Raw genomic sequence first — 18866 nt, 5'->3', positions numbered from 1 at the left:
ACTGAGGTCCTGAGGTGGATGAAAGTGGGAGAGCGTGTGATGGGTTGGGTGCTGGCGTTGTACGCGTCCCCGAGAGCAAGAGTAAAGGTGAATGGCACCTTGTCAGACTATTTCCAAATATACAATGGTACGAGACAAGGGTGACCCTTGTCTCCCTTATTATTTGCAATGATATTGAAACCCTTTCTCTGCAAAATAAGAAAAAATAACGGGATACAGGGAACGTGTATTGGGCCCGATGAACATAAGGTCTCGGCATATGCCGATGACCTGTTATTCTATCTATCCACACCACAGACTTCATTACCTGCTCTGATGGAAGAAGTATCTAGGTTTGGGGTCCTATCCAATTTTAAAATTAATTTGGAGAAGTCCATATTATTTCCTAGCCATGTACCTTTAAGTATGGCGAACACTCTACAAGAAGCATATCGCTTTGTATGGAATACTTAGGGACGCATATAACGACTGACCCAAAGCTTCTTTACGATCTAAATTATGGTACCTTAATGGAAGGGGTAAGAGAGGATCTTCAAAAATGGAAGGGGCAGTTTTTAACTTGGTTTGGAAGGGTGAATGTAATAAAAATGAACATATTACCTAAAATGTATGTCTTACATACAGTGCCAATTCCCCTCCCACAGAGTTTTTTTAAGGGCATACAGAGGGCTTTCGTTTCCTTCGTGTGGAATGATAAACGCCCTAGATTAGCCTATGAAATTTTGTGTAGAGAAAAGTCAGAGGGCGGAGTGGGGTTGCCAAATGTAACATCATATTATAGGGCAATGGCACTAGTACGTATAATAAATTGGAATCACGATCACTCAATTAAAATATGGTAAAATTAGAGCAAACAATGGCAGGAAGGAACCTAGCAGGAGCTCCCTGGATACCGAAGACAGAAAGAGGGCTCTCAAAATGGATGTCACCTTTAACTAATAATACATTAAGGATATGGGATAAAATAAATCAATCAGGAGATTATGCCCCTGGGCTATCCCCCTTGGCTCCCCTGGAGGCATTCCCGTGGTTCCCCCCAGGTGAAGAAGTAGGATCAATGAAGGCCTGGGGGAGGGACGGGAATACCACATGCGACAAATTTGCCCCATGTGGAACCCTGATCTCCTTACCAGAATTGAGGCGGAGCTTGGGAACAGTCCCAATGGTGGAGTGGAGGTATCACCAATTAGGGTGTTTCTTTCAAAAGTGGAAAACCAGGATAAGGCCTCTTAATTTGCTTACTATATTTGAAACCAGATGTGTAAAGATAATGAGGGCCAAACACTTACTGTCTCAAATGTATAGATTAATCCTAGGGACACGGAGAAAAACAACACCTTACTATATTAGAGACTGGGAAGGAGAGCTAAATCACAGGTTTACCACGCAACAAATTAAAAAACGTATTGATTCCGCACACTATACATCTGTAAGCTCACAGATTCAAGAGATGTCTTATAAATTTCTATCTAGGTGGTATAGAACCCCAGTAAGATTGGCACAGATGTATAGGCTTGCGGACAATAGGTGTTGGAGGGGATGTAGACAGGAGGGTACCCTACTCCACCTGTGGTGGTCATGCCCAAAGATCAGAGGATTTTGGCAAGAGATTGCCCCTTGGGTTGGAAGGCTATCTCCCGAGGAAATAGAACTGACACCTTTAAACTTCCTATTCCACGGGTCAGCGAGGTCCATGGGATCATATAAGAAGAGTATTACGCCTCATTTATTAAATGCGGCAAAATTATTAATACCTAGATTATGGAAACCGGATAAAAGGCCAACTATTCTTGAATGGAAGAGAGAAGTGAATTTAATCATGGAGGCAGAAAGATGGATTTCCAGGGTTAAAGATAAAAAGGAAAAGTTTAGAGAAATATGGTCAGAATGGGAAAAACGCTCGCTAGAGATTGAATAACTTAAGGAGCTGTAGGAAAACGCAAGTGGATAGCCTGTGGGGGGGGGGGGGGAGTGGAGACTAATTTGTTTGTCCTTTTTTTTTTTTTTTAGCTCTCAATATGAATTCCCATGCGGCACTGCCTCTAACCCCCACCTGTACAGGTTTAAGAGAGGAGGGGCACAGAGGGTGGGGTGGGGATTAACTACATAATAAGGTGTTTTTTTTTTCTCTCTGGGTTTGTGTGTGTGGAATAGGGAAGGGAGGAAGGGTGGGGGGTAAGTCATTAGTGGCCTTATGGCCTTTTAGAGGCCTCAGATTTCAAACACTTGGTAAAAGTGTTTTTAGGGGAAAGGGATGGGGTAATAAGGAATAATGAGCGATAAGTTATAGAATGGCTTTTTAGAAGCCTCATATCTAAGGGGTTACAAAATTATTTTTTCGGCGTTTGGAGGGGGGGGGAAGAGCCGCGGGGAGTAAGTGAGGGTGGGGGGGGGGTAATTTTTCTCCCCCTTTTTTTTCTTTTCTCTCTATTTATTTCCCCCGGGGGGGGGGGGTATGGGATACAGATAAGGATGTTTATTGTATAATGGTGTGATATAATGTAATATATTGTTAAATGGAAATGTTGAAAAATTTATAAAACATTTTGATAACAAAAAAAAATAATAATACAATAATATATTAAAATAAGAATATAAATAATCTGAACTAAAGAAGGGAGAAGAGGGAAAAGTATATAATAAAGAGAGAGAGTATGGAAGATGGAGAAATCTGGGAACTAGGGTGGGAGGATGGGGTGTTGGGTATTATAATATTTTTTTGTTCTTTCATGTAATGTATTAGGTTACAATGTTGTGTTTATGTGAAAACTAATAAAGATATAAAGAAAAAAAAAGAAGACTGAGATGACCACTCTAGACCCTTCACTTTATTCTGCTGTAGCCAATGACAGGTCATCTTGGCTTTGTGTTTTGGATCATTGTCATGTTGGAATGTCCAAGTACGTCCCATGAGCAGCTTCCTGGCTGATGAATGCAAATGTAACTCCAGTATTTTTTGATAACATACTGCATTCATCTTGCCATCAATTATGACCAAATTTCCTGTGTCCCCAAAATATCAGCGATCCACCTCCATGTTTCATAGTTGGAATGATGTACCTTTCATCATAGGCCTTGTTGACTCCTCTCCAAATGTAGTGTTTGTGGTTGTGGCCAAAAAACTAAATGTTGGTCTTATCACTCCAAATGACTTTGTTCCAGAAGGTTTGATGCTTGTCTCTGTGCTGTTTGGGGTATTGTAAGCGGGATACTTTGTGGCTTTGGGTAGTAATGGCTTTCTTCTGGCGACTCGACTATGCAGCCCATCTTTCTTCAAGTGCCTCCTTATCTGAAGTTATTTGTGGGTTTTTCTTTGCATCCCAAACAATTTTCCTGTCACATCATGGCAGCAATACACCTTTGGGTTGTGGCTCCACCCCCACAACCTGATAGGACCGAGTAGCTATTAAACTCAGAGAGGGCCCCACCCCAGTATTCTCCTTTTTTTTCCTCACCTGTCAGGACCGACCAGCACCCCTTACCGCTCTCGCCCCAGCCAGGTTCAAGCCTCTCCTGGGTTGAAGTCCTTACCTGTACAGCCTCTAAATGAGCTAAACAGAACGAACCCCACTGGTCTCAGGGGTATGTTGCCAACACCTGTACAAACCTTAAATAGGTTTATTGTTTTGCAGCGACCTCCAGCTTTTTCTGTGCACTTTGTTTAACTATCTTGGCTTCCTGAGCCCTGTAGTCCCACAGGCCGTCATCACCGCCGCAACGTCGGCAGGTTTAAAATACACAATTTTTCTTCATCTCTCTCCCATTGGGCTCAACAGTCTTTTCAAGCGCTCTGTTCCCGGTCTAGTCTGCAGCTCTGCTAGTATTTCTTCCTCCTCTATTAGGTGAGCTCCATGGGATACATTGGTTGTTTTCTTCCTGCCTTTCTACTTCTGCATGCTTACTTCCCAATGTGTTCTAGGTGGGATTCTGTCACCCCTCATGGAGGCCTCTGCCCCAGTAGACGTTCACCTGCCTAATAGGTAAGAGGGGGGTTGAATAGTAAGTAGTGAAGAAATAAAAAGAGAGCCTGCCACTAATGCTGTCTAAATTGGGACAGCCCTATCAGGTCTTCCAGATCGTCAAATTCAAGGCAAAGGGAGCCCTCAAGGAGAAGACGCTCAAGTCATAGGCAAAGCCGCTCAGATGACAGAAGCCGCTCAAGTCGCAGAAGAAGTCGCTCAGGTCACAGGAGGAGCCGTTCAAAATACTATTCACGGCATAGTCACTCCTACCACAGGAGGTCTCCTATGCACAGGCACTCTCCACCCACCCAGTGTCCCCGTCCTTCCGGGAACTCCTGCTGGTTCTGCGGCACCATAGTGCTTCCGGAAATGCTAGCCTGTCACACATGCTTCGACAAAGCAACTAAAGATAGAGAGTTGAACACAGGGGAGTCGGTTAGATATCTGTCAGTGCAAATTGCAGGGTCTGAGGCACACAAGCCTGTATAGGGCACTTCATCTGTTACTCGCTCCACATCAATGAAGTCAGACCCATTATCTGACAATGATGACTTGGAGGTCTCCACTGGGTTTGATTTTTTTGCTGATAGAACCATCCGTGAAATCAGTGAAGGAAGCAATAGAATGGGAAGAAGAAATAGAAACTCCACAAAAGTTGAAGAAATATTTTCTGAACCTTAAAAAAGACCTGGAGACCCCATTCATTGACGAGCTGGAGGATCTAATCAAGGATCAGTGGCAAAAGCCTGAGAAAAAGACCAGTCTTAGCAATAGACTAGCAAAGCTCTATCCGCTTAAGGAGCCTAACGTTAACCCGTTGGTATCACCTCCAGTGGTTGTCTCTTCTCTGATGCGCCTCGCTGAGCACGTAACACTCCCAATCGAAGACGCAGTCACATTCAAAGATATGCTAGATAAGAAGATCGATCTGCATCTCAAGAGAACATACCTGTCTGCAGGCATCGCATGTAGGCCAGCAGTGGCACTGGCAGCCGTGGGAAGAGCTATCTCAAGCTGGTCCTCTAATGCCGAGAAGCTGGTGACAGAGGGGGTAGAGCAAGAAAAGGTAATTTCAGCTCTTCAGGAGCTTAGCCTTGCAGGCGACTTTGTTGCAGAGGCCTCTGTAGACATGATCAAGTCCGCATCAAGAGCAATTTTAAGTTCAGTGATGGCCAGATGAGCGCTTTGGCTGAAACCCTGGTTGGCAGATCCCTCCTCAAAGTCTAACTGGTGTAAAATTCCATTTGACGGTACAAATCTCTTCAGAGAAAAGCTGGACTCGGCCATTTCAAAAGTCACCGGCCGGAAGTCTGGACTTATATCTTCAGACAGAAGGCCCAAACAACAGAGGCCGCCTACCTCTAGGCAAAATCTTCCAGCTAAATACAGGGAGGCAAAATCTTATAGGTTCGGAAAGGAGTACAGGAGGAATTGGAAGAACCCCCAGTCATTCTTCCTAAAACTACAGAAATCTAAGACCCCTACCACAGGGAACCAAAAGTCCTTTTGAAGGTGCATCCACCCAACCAGCTGTAGTAAGAGCCAGGCTCAAGAAATTCAAGCAGCTCTGGGCGGAAACAATAAAGGACTTACGGATGGTATCTACTGTCCAGTTCGGGCACAAATGGAGGTTCAAAAAGCGACCACCGAGAGACCAATTCTGTATAACCATACTATTGGCATATTGAGAAAGGAGATTGTTATTAACGGAATATGTTCAGGATCTAATCCAGAAGCAGGCCACAGTGGAAGTTCCATTACACCAAAGGGGAAAGGGGTTTTACTCCCCCTCTATTCTTGGTGAAGAAAAAGACAGGGGACCTGCGTCCTGTCTTGGACTTTTAAAAATCTCAATCGGTCAACCCTAGTGGAGACGTTCAAGACGGAAAGCTTACAGTTGATTCTTTATGCCATAAACATTGGGGACTGGATGCTTTCCGTCGATTTACAAGACGCTTACCTGCATATTCCCATTCACACAGCATTTCAAAAGTTTCTCCGCTTTGTGGTAGACCATCAGCATTTCTAATTTCAAAGTCTCCCGTTCGGGATTTCTACCGCTCCCAGAACATTCACCAAAGTCTTGTTGACTGTGATCGGCTTACTGAGGGAGCAGGGGTTGAGAGTCCATCACTATCTGGACGACATTCTCCTGCTCGCGGACAACCAGGATTACCCCTTACTCCATCGAAGCATTCTAATTTCTACTCAGCAGAAATTCGGGTTGCTGATATACTGGGGGAAGAGAAATCTACAGCACGCCTGGAACTTCCAGCTGGGCTACATCTTTCCCCTGAAACCTCTCATACCAAGGTTTCTGCTCAGACTCAAAAGGTCAATGTCTACAATAATAGCAGTGATTCCCTTTTGGCCGAGGCGGCCATGGTTCACAACCCTTCTTCAGCTGAATACAGCGAGTCCATTGCCGCTCCCGACAGCAGCAGAACTACTCTCTCATGGACAGCTCCTTTATCCATTCCCGGAAAGGCTGCATCTGACAGCCTGGAGATTGAAAGGTCTAGGTTCTTAGACCAGGGCTGCTCTCAGAGGGTGGTAGAGACTCTTCTTCAAGCCAGAAGGTGCACCACCAACAGTACCTACAGAAGAATTTGTGAAAAGTTTCTCTCAGTTGCACAACAACGATTTTGGAACTCATCATCGCCAACAGTCACTCAAATCCTTGAGTTTCTCCAGTTAGGCTTAGAAATAAAGCCTCAGGTCGAGTACCCTAAAGGTACAGGAGTCAGCATTATCTGCCATGACAGGAGTTATGTGGGCACAAGAGCCCCTCGTCATTCAGTTCCAGAGGGCCTGCCTAAAGTTGAGGCCCCCCAGAAAACCTTCTTTCCCGATTTGGGACCTTTCAGTAGTGCAAGAGATCCTATCCCATGAACCATTCTCTCCAATTGAAAACATCTCCCTGTGGGACCTAACACTCAAGGTGTCGGAGATGCAGTCTTTAATGGTGAAGGAGCCATGCCTAATCATTTACCCAGACAAGGTAGTCTTAAGACCTCCTTCCACTTTAACCAGGAGATAAGCCTTCCTGCTCTCTCTACAGAACAAGGTGATCCACATCTGCTGGATGTACAGACCAACATTGGCGTACCTCTCGGCAACTAGCGTCTTTAGAAAGGCAGAAAATCTCCTAATCATCCCACATGGCTTTAGGAGAACTTTAGCGGCAACCTCTCGCACCATCGCAGCATGTTTGGTGAAGATCATTAAAAGAGCTTACTCACTGAATCAAGCGCAAATACCTGAGGGCTTGAGGGCACATTCCACAAGGGCAATGGCGACCTCCTGGGCGGCCTACTGCAGGGTGTCCTCAGAAACTATTTGCAGAGCAGCTACTTGGTTGTCTAGAAACACCTTTATATCGCATTACAGGGTGGACTCCGCTCAGTTGTCCAGGGTAGAATTCAGGAGAGCAATTATCCAGTCCAACACTATTCCTTGTAAATAAATTTGTTTTTCTGCTCATACTCACCCAGTTTCCGAGTTATTCCCCAAAGGTGTATGCTGCCATGATGCGACAGAAAAACAGAAAATTGTATACTCACCTTTCCGTAATTTTCTTTTCCTGTCATATCTTCATGGCAGCATACAGATGCCCACCCTTCTGAGGCGAGGTAAATATACTGAGAATACTGGGGTGGGGGCCCTCTCTGGGTTTGATAGCTACGCGGTCCTATCAGGTTGTGGTGGCGGAGGCGCAACCCAAAGGTGTATGCTGCCTTGAAGATGTGACAGGAAAGAAAAATTACGGAAAGGCGAGTATACCATTTTCCGTTTTCCTGGCAATTGTGGCTGAAATTTTAGTTGGTCCACCTGACCGTGGTTTGGTTTTAACAAAACCCCTAATTTTCCACTTCTTGATTAGAGTTTGAACACTGCTGATTGGCATTCTCAATTCCTTGGATATCTTTTTATATCTCTTTTCCTGTTTTATACAGTTCAACTACCTTTTCCTGCAGATCCTTTGACAATTCTTTTGTTTCCCCCATGACTCAGATTCCAGAAACATCAGTGCAGCACTGGATGAAAGATGCAAGGGTCTGTCAGGAGTCCAGAAACTCATTGACCTTTTATATACACACACTAATTACAAACAAACAGATCACAGGTGAGGATGGTTACCTTAAATAGCCATTCAAACCCCTTTGTGTCAACTTGTGTGCATGTTATCAGGCTAAAATCACCAGGGTATGTAAACTTTTGATCAGGGTCATTTGGGTAGTTTTTGTTGCCATTATGTGAACACAGTTGCTTGATAATAAATGGCTTCAGCCAAACACTAACCATGAGTGAAAGAAATGTTTTTGTGTTATTAACCACTTCAATACAGGGCATTTTCACCCCCTTCCTGCCCAGGCCAATTTTTAGTTTTCAGTGCTGTCACACTTTGAATGACAATGCACAGTCATGCAATACTGTACTGTAATTTTTATGATTTTTTCCCCCCACAAATAGAGCTTTCTTTTGGTGGTATTTGATCGCCTCTGTGGTTTTTATTTTTTGGATATAAACAAAAGAAGAGTGACAAGTTTGAAAAAAAAAACACAATATTTTTTAACCTCTTGACAACCAAGGACGTTTGTCAAGAGTAAAAAAAAAATATTAAAACACCCATGTCCCCGTTATCTTGCGTGCAGAAGCGAACACGCATGCAAGTCCCGCGCACATATGTAAACGCCATTCAAACCCCACATGTGAGGTATCGTCACGTGCGTTAGAGCGTGTGCAACAATTCTAGCACTAGACCTCCTCTGTAACTCGAAAATAGTAACCTATAAAAAAAATTAAAGCGTCGCCTATGGAGATTTTTAAGTACCGAAGTTTCATCATTAAAACGACGTTGCCCACACACCATCATTTTAAAAAAATGCTCTAGCAAAGCGTGGTGACGTACAACACGTACAACGGCACTAAAAAGGGGAAGTTCCATTCGCCTTTGGGCTGCTTTAGCTGATTCCGTGTTAGTAAAAGACGATCTGTGCTTTTCTGTCTGTTACAGCGTGATGAATGTGCTTACTCCATTATGAATGGTAGTTTTACCAAAACGAGCGCTCCCGTCTCATAATTGCTTCGGAGCATGCATGGGTTTTTAACGTAGTTTTAGCCCACACACGATCATTTTTTACAACCTGAAAAACGTCATCGTTTAAAATGACGTTAAAAAATGCAGCATGTTCGAAAAAAATTATGTGAAGCACACACACGTTCATTTTAAATGACATTTTTTAAAAACAATGTTTTTTTCATGCTGAAAAATGATCGTGTGTACGCAGCATAAGACTTGAGAGGCTGTGAGGCGGGCGGCGACGGGCAGAGAGCAGTGGCGGCCCGTCCATAGGGGGCGCATGGGCGCCGCCCCCCCTCTCCCCAAAGCCAGAAAAAAAAAAAAAAATTTTTTTTTGGGCCCTTTAAGAAAAAAAAAAGGTCCTTTAAGACGGTGCATGTTCAGGGTGAGCGCCGGTCAAAGACTCAGAGCACTGCTATAGCATCATTGAAGCGTCATGCCAATGCAGCAGGCAAGACGCTTCATTTGCAGTTTTTTTTTAAGCTCTGTGGCTATGTGCTGTGCGCCATGAGCCAATCACTCTCCAGTGTCTCCACTCTCCTCTCTAATTGGGTCCTGCTGCTTCCTCACTGCAGAAGGAAATGGGCGGTGCTTTCCCCAGGGCAGTGTTACTTTCGCTTTTGACTCCAGGAGGACTCCAAGGTAAGAAACTTTATTAAAAACACTTTATTTGTCTCATTGTCTGTCCTGTCCAGTGTGCCTGTCCACCCCATCCATGTCCAGCACCTTGTGCTGTATGCTCAGCCTGTACTGTGATCGGACTGAGAGAGGACAGGAGGAGGGGGAGGGTGCCGTGCTTCACATCTCCTGTCTGTGTGTGAGGGCTTAGAGTGCCTGCGTCCTGCAGCTGTGCTTTACAAATCTCTTATCTCTGTCTGCCTATCTAATCTATCTGACTGTCCTGCCTGTCCCCTCTCTCTCTCCCTCTCTCTCTCTCTCTCTCTCTCTCTCTCTCTGTCTGTCTGTCTGTCTGTCTGTCTATCTGTTTAATTATCTATCTATCTCTCTATCTATCTATAGCCATATCTCTCTTTCTATAGATCTATCTATCTATCTATCTATCTATCTATCTATCTATCTATCTATCTATCTATAGCTCTATCTATAGCTCTATCTATCTATCTCTCGATCTATAGCTCTATCTATCTATCTCTCGATCTATAGATCTATCTATCTCTCTCTATCTATCTATCTCTCTATCTATAGCTCTCTATCTATCTATCTCTCTATCTATAGCTCTATGTCTCTATCTATCTGTCTCTATCTATCTATCTATAGCTCTATCTATCTCTCTCTCTCTATAGATCTATCTCTCTCTCTCTCTCTCTATAGATCTATCTCTCTCTCTCTCTCTCTGTCTCTATCTATCTATGTCTCTATCTATCTATGTCTCTATCTATCTATCTATCTATTAGCTACCTCTGTCTAATTATCGATCTATTTATCTATCTAATTATCTGTCTGTCTATCTATATCTATCTGTCTGTTTAATTATCTATCTATCTATCTATCTATCTATCTATCTATCTATCTATCTATCGCTATCTGCCTAATTATCTATTTATCTATCTAATTATCTATCTATATCTATCTGTCTGTCTGTTTAATTATCTATCTATCTATCTATCTATCTATCTATCTATCTATCTATCTATCTATCTATCTATCTATCTAGCTCTATGTCTCTATCTATCTATCTATCTATCTATCTATCTATCTATCTATCTATCTATCTATCTATCTATCTATCTATCTATCTATAGCTCTATATCTCTATGTCTCTATCTATCTATCTATCTATCTATCTATCTATCTATCTATCTATCTATCTTCTATAGATCTATCTATCTATCTATCTATCTATCTATCTATCTATCTATCTATCTATTTGTCTGTCTATCTAATTATCTATAGCTAGCTGTCTGTCTGATTATCTATCTATATCCATCTAATTATCTATCTATATCTATATATCTGTCTGTTTAATTATCTATCTACAGCTCTATCTCTTTATCTATCTACAGCTCTATCTATCTATCTATCTATCTATCTATCTATCTATCTATCGCTCTCCCTCTCTCTCTCTCTCTCTCTCTCTTTCTCTGTCTCTCTCTATCTGTTTATCTATCTATCTATCTATCTATCTATCTATCTATCTATCTATCTATCTATCTATCTATCTATCTATCTATCTATCGCTCTCTATCTAATTATCTATCTATATCTGTCTGTCTGATTATCTATCTATCTATCTATCTATCTATCTATCTATCTATCTATCTATCGATCTATCTAATTATCTATATCTATATGTCTGTCTAATTATCTATCTATCTATCTAATTATCTATAGCTCTATCTCTCTCCCCCTCCCTCCATCTATCTATCTGTTTAATTATCTATTTATCTATAGCTCTATCTAGCTATGTCTCTCTATCTATCTGTCTGTCTGTCTATCTAATTATCTATCTAATTATATATAGCTCTATCTCTCGCTCCCTCCCCCTCTATCTATCTATCTATCTATCTATCTATCTATCTATCTATCTATCTATCTATCTATCTATCGCTATCTGCCTAATTATCTATTTATCTATCTAATTATCTATCTATCTATCTATCTATCTATCTATCTATCTATCTATCTATTTGTTTTATTATCTGTCTGTCTATCTATCTATCTGTCTCTGTCTGTCTGCAGGTCCCATTGTCTGCGAGTGGCGGGGGGGGGGGGGGGGGGTTGACTGGGGTTTTGTTTGCGCCCCCCCCAAAAAAATAGAGCACCAGCCGCCACTGGCAGAGAGTCGATGATTGTTGCCATTACTATTAAAGAAAAAATATGTCCCCGGATTTAATTTAAAAAATCTGGTCACCTTACGATAGATGGATCAAAATTCAGTCGGTTCAGCAGGGATCATCTGAACCTCAGTCAGTGTGTGGCCATCTCTGTTTGACAGAGGCCAAACATTAGTTCGACTTCTGTCTAGAGTACATGCTGCAAATCTTTTATTGATCAATGGCTGCAGCCAGGAAACAGTGTATTCTGACAGCGCCGGGTCCTGCTGTCCAAATACAATGTCCCAGTTGGGGGGGGGGGGGGGGATTCTTCCATTCTTCTCATTTTAGGTGGTTTGGAGGAATCGTTTTTTTTTTTGTTTGTTTGCTGAAGGAATAAAAACTACTCCTCTATGGACATCTGCCACTGGATGAAGTGTCTTTAATGGAAGATTTCCCCTTCTACTCCTGTCCCTGTTCCCAGAGAAAAACAAGCAGAATTCAAGCTAATGGGGTGTGCAGTACCACATTTGGCCAGAGGTGTGGGGGCGCCGGTGACACAAAAAAAATTAAAACGCCCCTGTCCCTGTTATCTCGCGCGCAGAAACGAACACGCATGCAAGTCCCACCCACATATGTAAACGCCATTTAAACCCCACATGTGAGGTATCGTCGCGTGCGTTAGAGCGTGTGCAACAATTATAGCACTAGACCTCCTCTGTAACTCAAAAATAGTAACCTGTAAAAAATGTTAAAGCGTCGCCTATGGAGATTTTTATACACTTCCATACATGGCACTTACGCACCTTCCCGCCCAAGCCAATTTTCAGCTTTCAGCCATGTCGCATGAATGACAATTGCACGGTCATGCTACACTGTACCCAAACAAAATTGGCATCCTTTTTTCCCCACAAATAGAGCTTTCTTTTGGTGGTCATTTGATTTTTTTTTTGCGCAACAACTAAAAAAAAGACTGAAAATTTTGAAAAAAAATTAAGTTTTTATTTTTTTCTGTTAATTTTTTTGTAAATAAGTAAGTTTTCTCTTTCAATTACGGGCACTGATATGGCGCACTGATGGGCACCGATGAGGTGGCACTGATGGGCACCGATAAGATAGTAGTGATGGGCACCGATGAGGTGGCACTGATAGGCGGCGCTGGTATGCAGCACTGATGGGCGCTGGTATGCGGCACTGATGGGCACTCATAGGGGGCACTGATGGGCACTCATGGGCGGCCCTGATGGGCACTCATAGGCGACACTGAAGGGCACTCATAGGCGGCACTGGGCACTCATAGGCGGCACATATGGGCACTCATGGGCAGCACATATGGGTGGCACTGATGGGTACTTATGGGTGGCACTGATGGGTACTTATGGGTGGCACAGATGGGCACTGATAGGTGGGCACTGGGCACGGATTGGCACTGTGGGGTGGCACTGATGGACACTGTGGGGTGGCACTGATGGACACTGAGGGGTGGCACTGATGGATCCATGTTGCCAATCAGTGCCCATTTGTGGGCACTGATTGGCATCTTTTTTCTGTCTTTTTTTTATTTATATTTTTTTTACCCTTTTTTTTTTTTTTATTCCCTGGTGGTCCAGTGTGGCGATCCGAGGGGGGGCTGCGCTGATTAACAATCAGCGCGAACCCCCCCTGTCAGGAGAGCCGCCGATCGGCTCTCTTCTACTCGCGTCTGTCAGACGCGAGTGAGGAAGAGCCATCAACGGCTCTTCCTGTTTACATTGTTATCAGCCGTGATTGGACACGGCTGATCACGTGGTAAAGTGTCTCCGTGAGAGACACTTTACCTAGATCGGTGTTGCGGGGTGTCAGACTGACACCCTGCAACAACGATCGCCGCGATGCGTGCCCCCGGGGGCGCGCAGCGGCTCAATATCCTGAGGACGTCATATGACATCCAGTCAGGATTAGGCAACCACTTTGCCGCCATCAATCTGTCATTGGCGGGCGGCAAGTGGTTAAGTACCGAAGTTTGGCGCCATTCCATAAGTGTGCGCAATTTTAAAGCGTGACATGTTAGGTATCTATTTACTCGGCGTAACGTTCTCTTTCACATTATACAAAAAAATTGGGCAAACTTTACTGTTTTGTTATTTTTTAATTAATGAAACATTTTTTTTTCCAAAAAAAGGCGTTTAAAAAATTATTGCGCAAATACCATGAGAAAAAAAAGGTTACTAGTAATGGCAGCATTCTGCGATTTTTTTAATTGCGACTTTGACATTGCGGCGGACAAATCGGACACGTTTGACACTATTTTGGGACCATTAAGATTTATACAGCAATTAGGGCTATAAAATGCACTGAATAATGTATAAATGTGACTGGCAGGGAAGGGATTAACACTAGGGGGGCAATCAAGGGGTTAAATGTGTATCCTAGGGAGTGATTCTAACTGTAGGGGGCGGGGACTCACAACGGGAGGAGACCAATCGGTGTTCCTCTGTACTGGAAACACACCATCGGTCACCTCTACTCTGACAGGATGTGGATCTGTGTGTTTACACACAGATCCACGTACTTGGCTGTATTACCGGCAATCGTGGGTGCCCGGCGGGCATCGCAACCGCCGTGCACATGCATCGGCTTCCAAACGACGGAGCAGGTGCGCCGCCGGTGACGAGCGCGTGCCCCCTAGATGGCAGGGAAGCCCAGGACGTCATATGGCGCCCGCCCAGGATGGGAGATCCCTCCTTTGGACATCATATGTACATGGGCGGGATGCAAAATGGTTAATATTCTCTGAAAAATATCCAAGAAATCATAAATTCGGCCAGAGTATGTAAACTTATGAGCACAACTGTATCTGTAGATCCTTGTGCTTGTGTGTACAAAACAGTAGATTTCTACTTTTATTATTAGAGTCACATTTTAAGCATATCTAATGCCAAAACCTTTTATTTCATTTTGTATAGAGTGGGGTAGGGTTAAAACCGCTGTCTGTTTTTTCTTACCATCTCTTTCTAATAAGGGATGTTTCCCTCCACTTCCTGGCTGTAGACTCAAAAGGACTTGAGAAAATATATTTCCATTGTTAGGGAAATCACCTCTTAGTGTCACAAGACAATAGGAGAGAATTAATCTCCCTGACAGGGGCACAAACAGTCATAAGAACCTGATTATGTCTCAAACCACTCCTCTGAAAATATGAGTGATCCATCAGATTGATCATAAGTCTGACCCAGTTAGTTAGAAAATCTAGAATAAATTGTACTTTAAAATTGGGGACCAAGTAGGAAATGGTTAAAAACTTTTTTTCACATTGGTGTCCCATAGGGAGGGGAAGGTTTAGTTAAGTTGGCGATAGATGGATCAAAATTCAGTTGGTTCAGCAGGGATCATCTGAATCTCAGTCAGTGTGTGGCCATCTCTGTTTGACAGAGGCCAAACATTAGATCGACTTCTGTCTAGAGTACATGCTGCAAATCTTTTGTTGATCAATGGCTGCGGCCAGGAAACAGTGTATTCTGACAGCGCTGGGTCCTGCTGTCCAAATACAATGTCCCAGTGGGGGGGATTCTTCCATTCTTCTCATTTAAGGTGGTTTGGAGGAATCAGTTTTTTTGTTTGTTTGCTGAAGGAATAAAAACTACTCCTCTATGGACATCTGCCACTGGATGAAGTGTCTTTAATGGAAGATTTCCCCTTCTACTCCTGTCCCTGTTCCCAGAGAAAAACAAGCAGAATTCAAGCTAATGGGGTGTGCAGTACCACATTTGGCCAGAGGTGTGGGGGCGCCGGTGACACTCGGAGCGGTTTAATAAATACTCGGAATCACTCGGAAATACTCAGTTTCCGAGCCTTTCTGAGGGTTTCCTAGCGCTGTCCCCGAGTATTACCGAGGTTCTGAATAGAATATAGCCTTGCTGAAGGAGGAAATAACTCTCCTCACCTGGGGGCTGATGGGCTAAACTATGATTGCGATCAGTTGTGGGTCTGCACTGATGGAGGTCTGAATGGGCCGGGAACATTTTATTAAAGTGTAACCCCCCCCCCAAAAAAAAAAAAAAACCTGTTCCCTTAAAGCATGTTATACAGCACAGTGCTTGTGCTGTGTAATTTGGACCCCTCTATCACCTGCAATACCTGGCTGATCCTGCCTGGCTATACCCTCCACCCTTTAAACTGACCACGGTGTATCATGGCTGCTGAGCCCTGACACCTTGGTCAGTTTACATGCTTCCGTTATCCTCAGCCCTGCTCTGTCGCTTCTGTTCTCTCTCCCCCTCCCTCCCTGCCTGTCAGCTCTCTGTCCGTGCTGCTCTGCTCCCTTCCTGCTGTTCAAATTATGGTTAAAATGACATAATGCTCTCTATGTATTTATGTAATGTGCGCTATGTCAATGCCTTATAAAAATAATGCTGCAATATACCAGTTTCAGAGTGCGATCGCCGGTCATGTAATCTACCGTCTTTTTCCTCTCTCGCATGACAGCTGCAGCGGGCGGGGCCAACTTTCTCCTCCTCTCCTTCTCCCCTCCTGGCTGACGTCAGTGGGGGATCCTCGGCCCCGCCCACAGGTATATTGCAGCATTATTTTTATAAGGCCTAGACACAGGGCACAGTACATTAATACATAGAGAGGGTTATGTAATTTTAACCTAGTGGATTAACAAAAATATATCTGCTAGTACACACCATATCCTTTGATTGGTACTATTAATGGTACCTCAAGGTATTCTGCCCAGACTTCTCAGGAACGTAGATGGGTGTACCTGAGTCTCACTGGTTTTCGCCAGTTCTGTGCTGATGGCACTGCTGGACATCTTCCGATGTTGAAGGAAAGTAAGCACCATGTCTTTCAACTGCTGCATTAATTTGTGTCTACGGTTCTCAAAGTTTCCCGACTTTGTGCAAGTGTACAAAGTGTGCAAATGTAATGCCGCATACAGACGGTCGTTTTTTGTGATGAAAAAAAACGATTGTTTTAAATCATGAAATAAAACGATGTTTTTGAAACATCATTTTCAAAAACGATGTTGCCTACACACCATCGTTTTTTCACAATGCTCTAGCAAAGCGAGGTTACGTTTCACCACTTTTTTCCATTGAAGCTCACTTCATAACTAGCTTCTGGGCATGCGCGGGTTTAAAAACGTCGTTTTAAACGTCGTTTTTTGGTACACACGGTCAATTTCTGTGAAACAAAAAACGACGTTTTGAAAAACGACACAAAAAATTCGAGCATGTTCGAATTTTTTTTTTGGTCGTTTTTTTGAAGACATAAAACGACGTTTTGCCCACACACGATCATTTTAAATTACGTTTTTTAAAACGTCGTTTTTTTTCATCACAAAAAACGACCGTCTGTACGCGGCATAAGAATTGATGCTGGTTTGAAGCCAGTAGTACTCGCACCAAATATTGATTTGATTTAGATTTTTCTTCTGTTAACTCGCTTTGCAGTTTGTAAATTGATAAAAATAAACCATTAAAATATATACTGAAGTTTTGAAAGCATTCTTACTTTACAGCATTTCTTCACACCTACCTAAAACTTTTGCTCAGTACTGCATATTCTACTTCGCTTGAAAAAACATATGTGGAACATCCCTGCAGCAGTTGATTCACCCATGTTTTATCCCTTTTAACCTGCATGTACTGTTGATCAGTTGATCTACCAGAAATGCGCTCCCAAGTACTGTTGTGGGCTGACAACACACATAATTTTTGTGGACATATTGGTGTCATCCCGTCCCAGTATTCTTTTGCTCCCACTCTCCCATTTTTAAAATGCTAATCATTCTGTAGTAGAAGATCTAAATACACTCATTGAGACACAGGATGTATGTGCAGGACAGCTCTGAATTTCTGACATGATCAACTGGCATGTTTTTTGCACTTGTGAGATGGAACAAAGCCTTTTCAATAGTATATTTAACAGACCAATCGCGAGCAAATTCAGTCTTGAAGTTTACATGCACTAAGGCTTACTATTTATATATGTTTGTTTCCTTACCTCACATATCCATTATGTATTTACTGCAGGTCACACAACATCATGGTCAAGGTGTTCCAAAATACCAACCACAAAAGCCACCTGTGCCAGGCAGAAGGAGAAGAAGCCATCAGAGGTATGTTGTTTTTTGCTCACATTTTAAAGATCCCACTACATATGCATCATTAAATATTCATGCTGCTTGATCCTAGTTAACACAGCCGCACTTTGATGACTAAGGCCTGGTACACACGATAGGATTGATCCGCGGATACGGCCTGCCGGACCGTATCCGCGGATAAATCCTCTGAGGATTTTAATCCGATGGAGTGTACACACCATCGGATTGAAATCCGCGCCGAATTCCCATCGCGGTGACGTGTCGCGCCGTCGCCGCGATGATGACGCGGCGACGTGCGCGACGCTGTCTTATAAGGATATCCACGCATGCGTCGAATCATTACGACGCATGCGAGGGATGGGTTCGGACGGATCGATCCGGTGAGTCTGTACAGACCACCGGATCGATCCGCTGGAGCCGATTCCAGCGGATAGATTTGTAGACATGTCTACAAATTTTTATTTGCTGGAATTCGGAAATATCCGCGGATAAATATCCGCTGGAACGTACACACCAGGGGATCTATCCGCTGAAACCGATCCGCTGAGATTTTTCAGCGGATGGATCCTCTCGTGTGTACGGGGCCTAATGCAGCCCTGCGTTTATTTGTAACAAATAACACAATTTAGGCTCAATGCACACTAGCATTTTTCATAAGCTAAAAAAAGCTGAAAAACCATGCTTGATGAAAGATGCTGCTGATAGCATTTTCGTGCCAGCTTCTAGTAGCTTTTTTTTAGTAGCTTTTAGGAGCAGTAGCATTTTATTAGCGCTTTTGCAGTACATCGAGAAAATAAAAAAAAAGCATTTTAGTAGCATTTACAAGCAGTTCGGAGCATTTAGGAGAGTTTAGGTGCGTTCAGATTGTTTCTCCTGGAAAAACGCTCTGAAAAACTCTACAATTTATTTTTTATGCTCCTGGACACTGAAGCTCAAAAATGCTAATAGCCTAAAGTAGT

The 18866-nt window shown here is 43.2% G+C and overlaps 1 protein-coding gene across 1 annotated transcript in view; it reads left to right on the top strand.

Annotated features, from left to right (window-relative positions):
- The window catches only part of LOC120930266 (E3 ubiquitin-protein ligase Jade-2-like), a 1253604-nt gene that overhangs the window by 335259 nt on the left and 899479 nt on the right, over positions 1-18866 (top strand). The window contains exon 3 of the mRNA XM_040341491.1: positions 17837-17922. Within this exon, the coding sequence (XP_040197425.1) occupies positions 17837-17922 (86 nt within the window). The remainder of the gene's footprint in view (positions 1-17836; positions 17923-18866) is intronic.

The sequence above is a fragment of the Rana temporaria genome, chromosome 3 (assembly GCF_905171775.1).
Source record: "Rana temporaria chromosome 3, aRanTem1.1, whole genome shotgun sequence".
Taxonomy (NCBI): domain Eukaryota; kingdom Metazoa; phylum Chordata; class Amphibia; order Anura; family Ranidae; genus Rana; species Rana temporaria.
The sequence above is the reverse complement of the archived record's forward strand: the minus strand, read 5'-3'. Positions and strand labels throughout refer to the sequence as shown.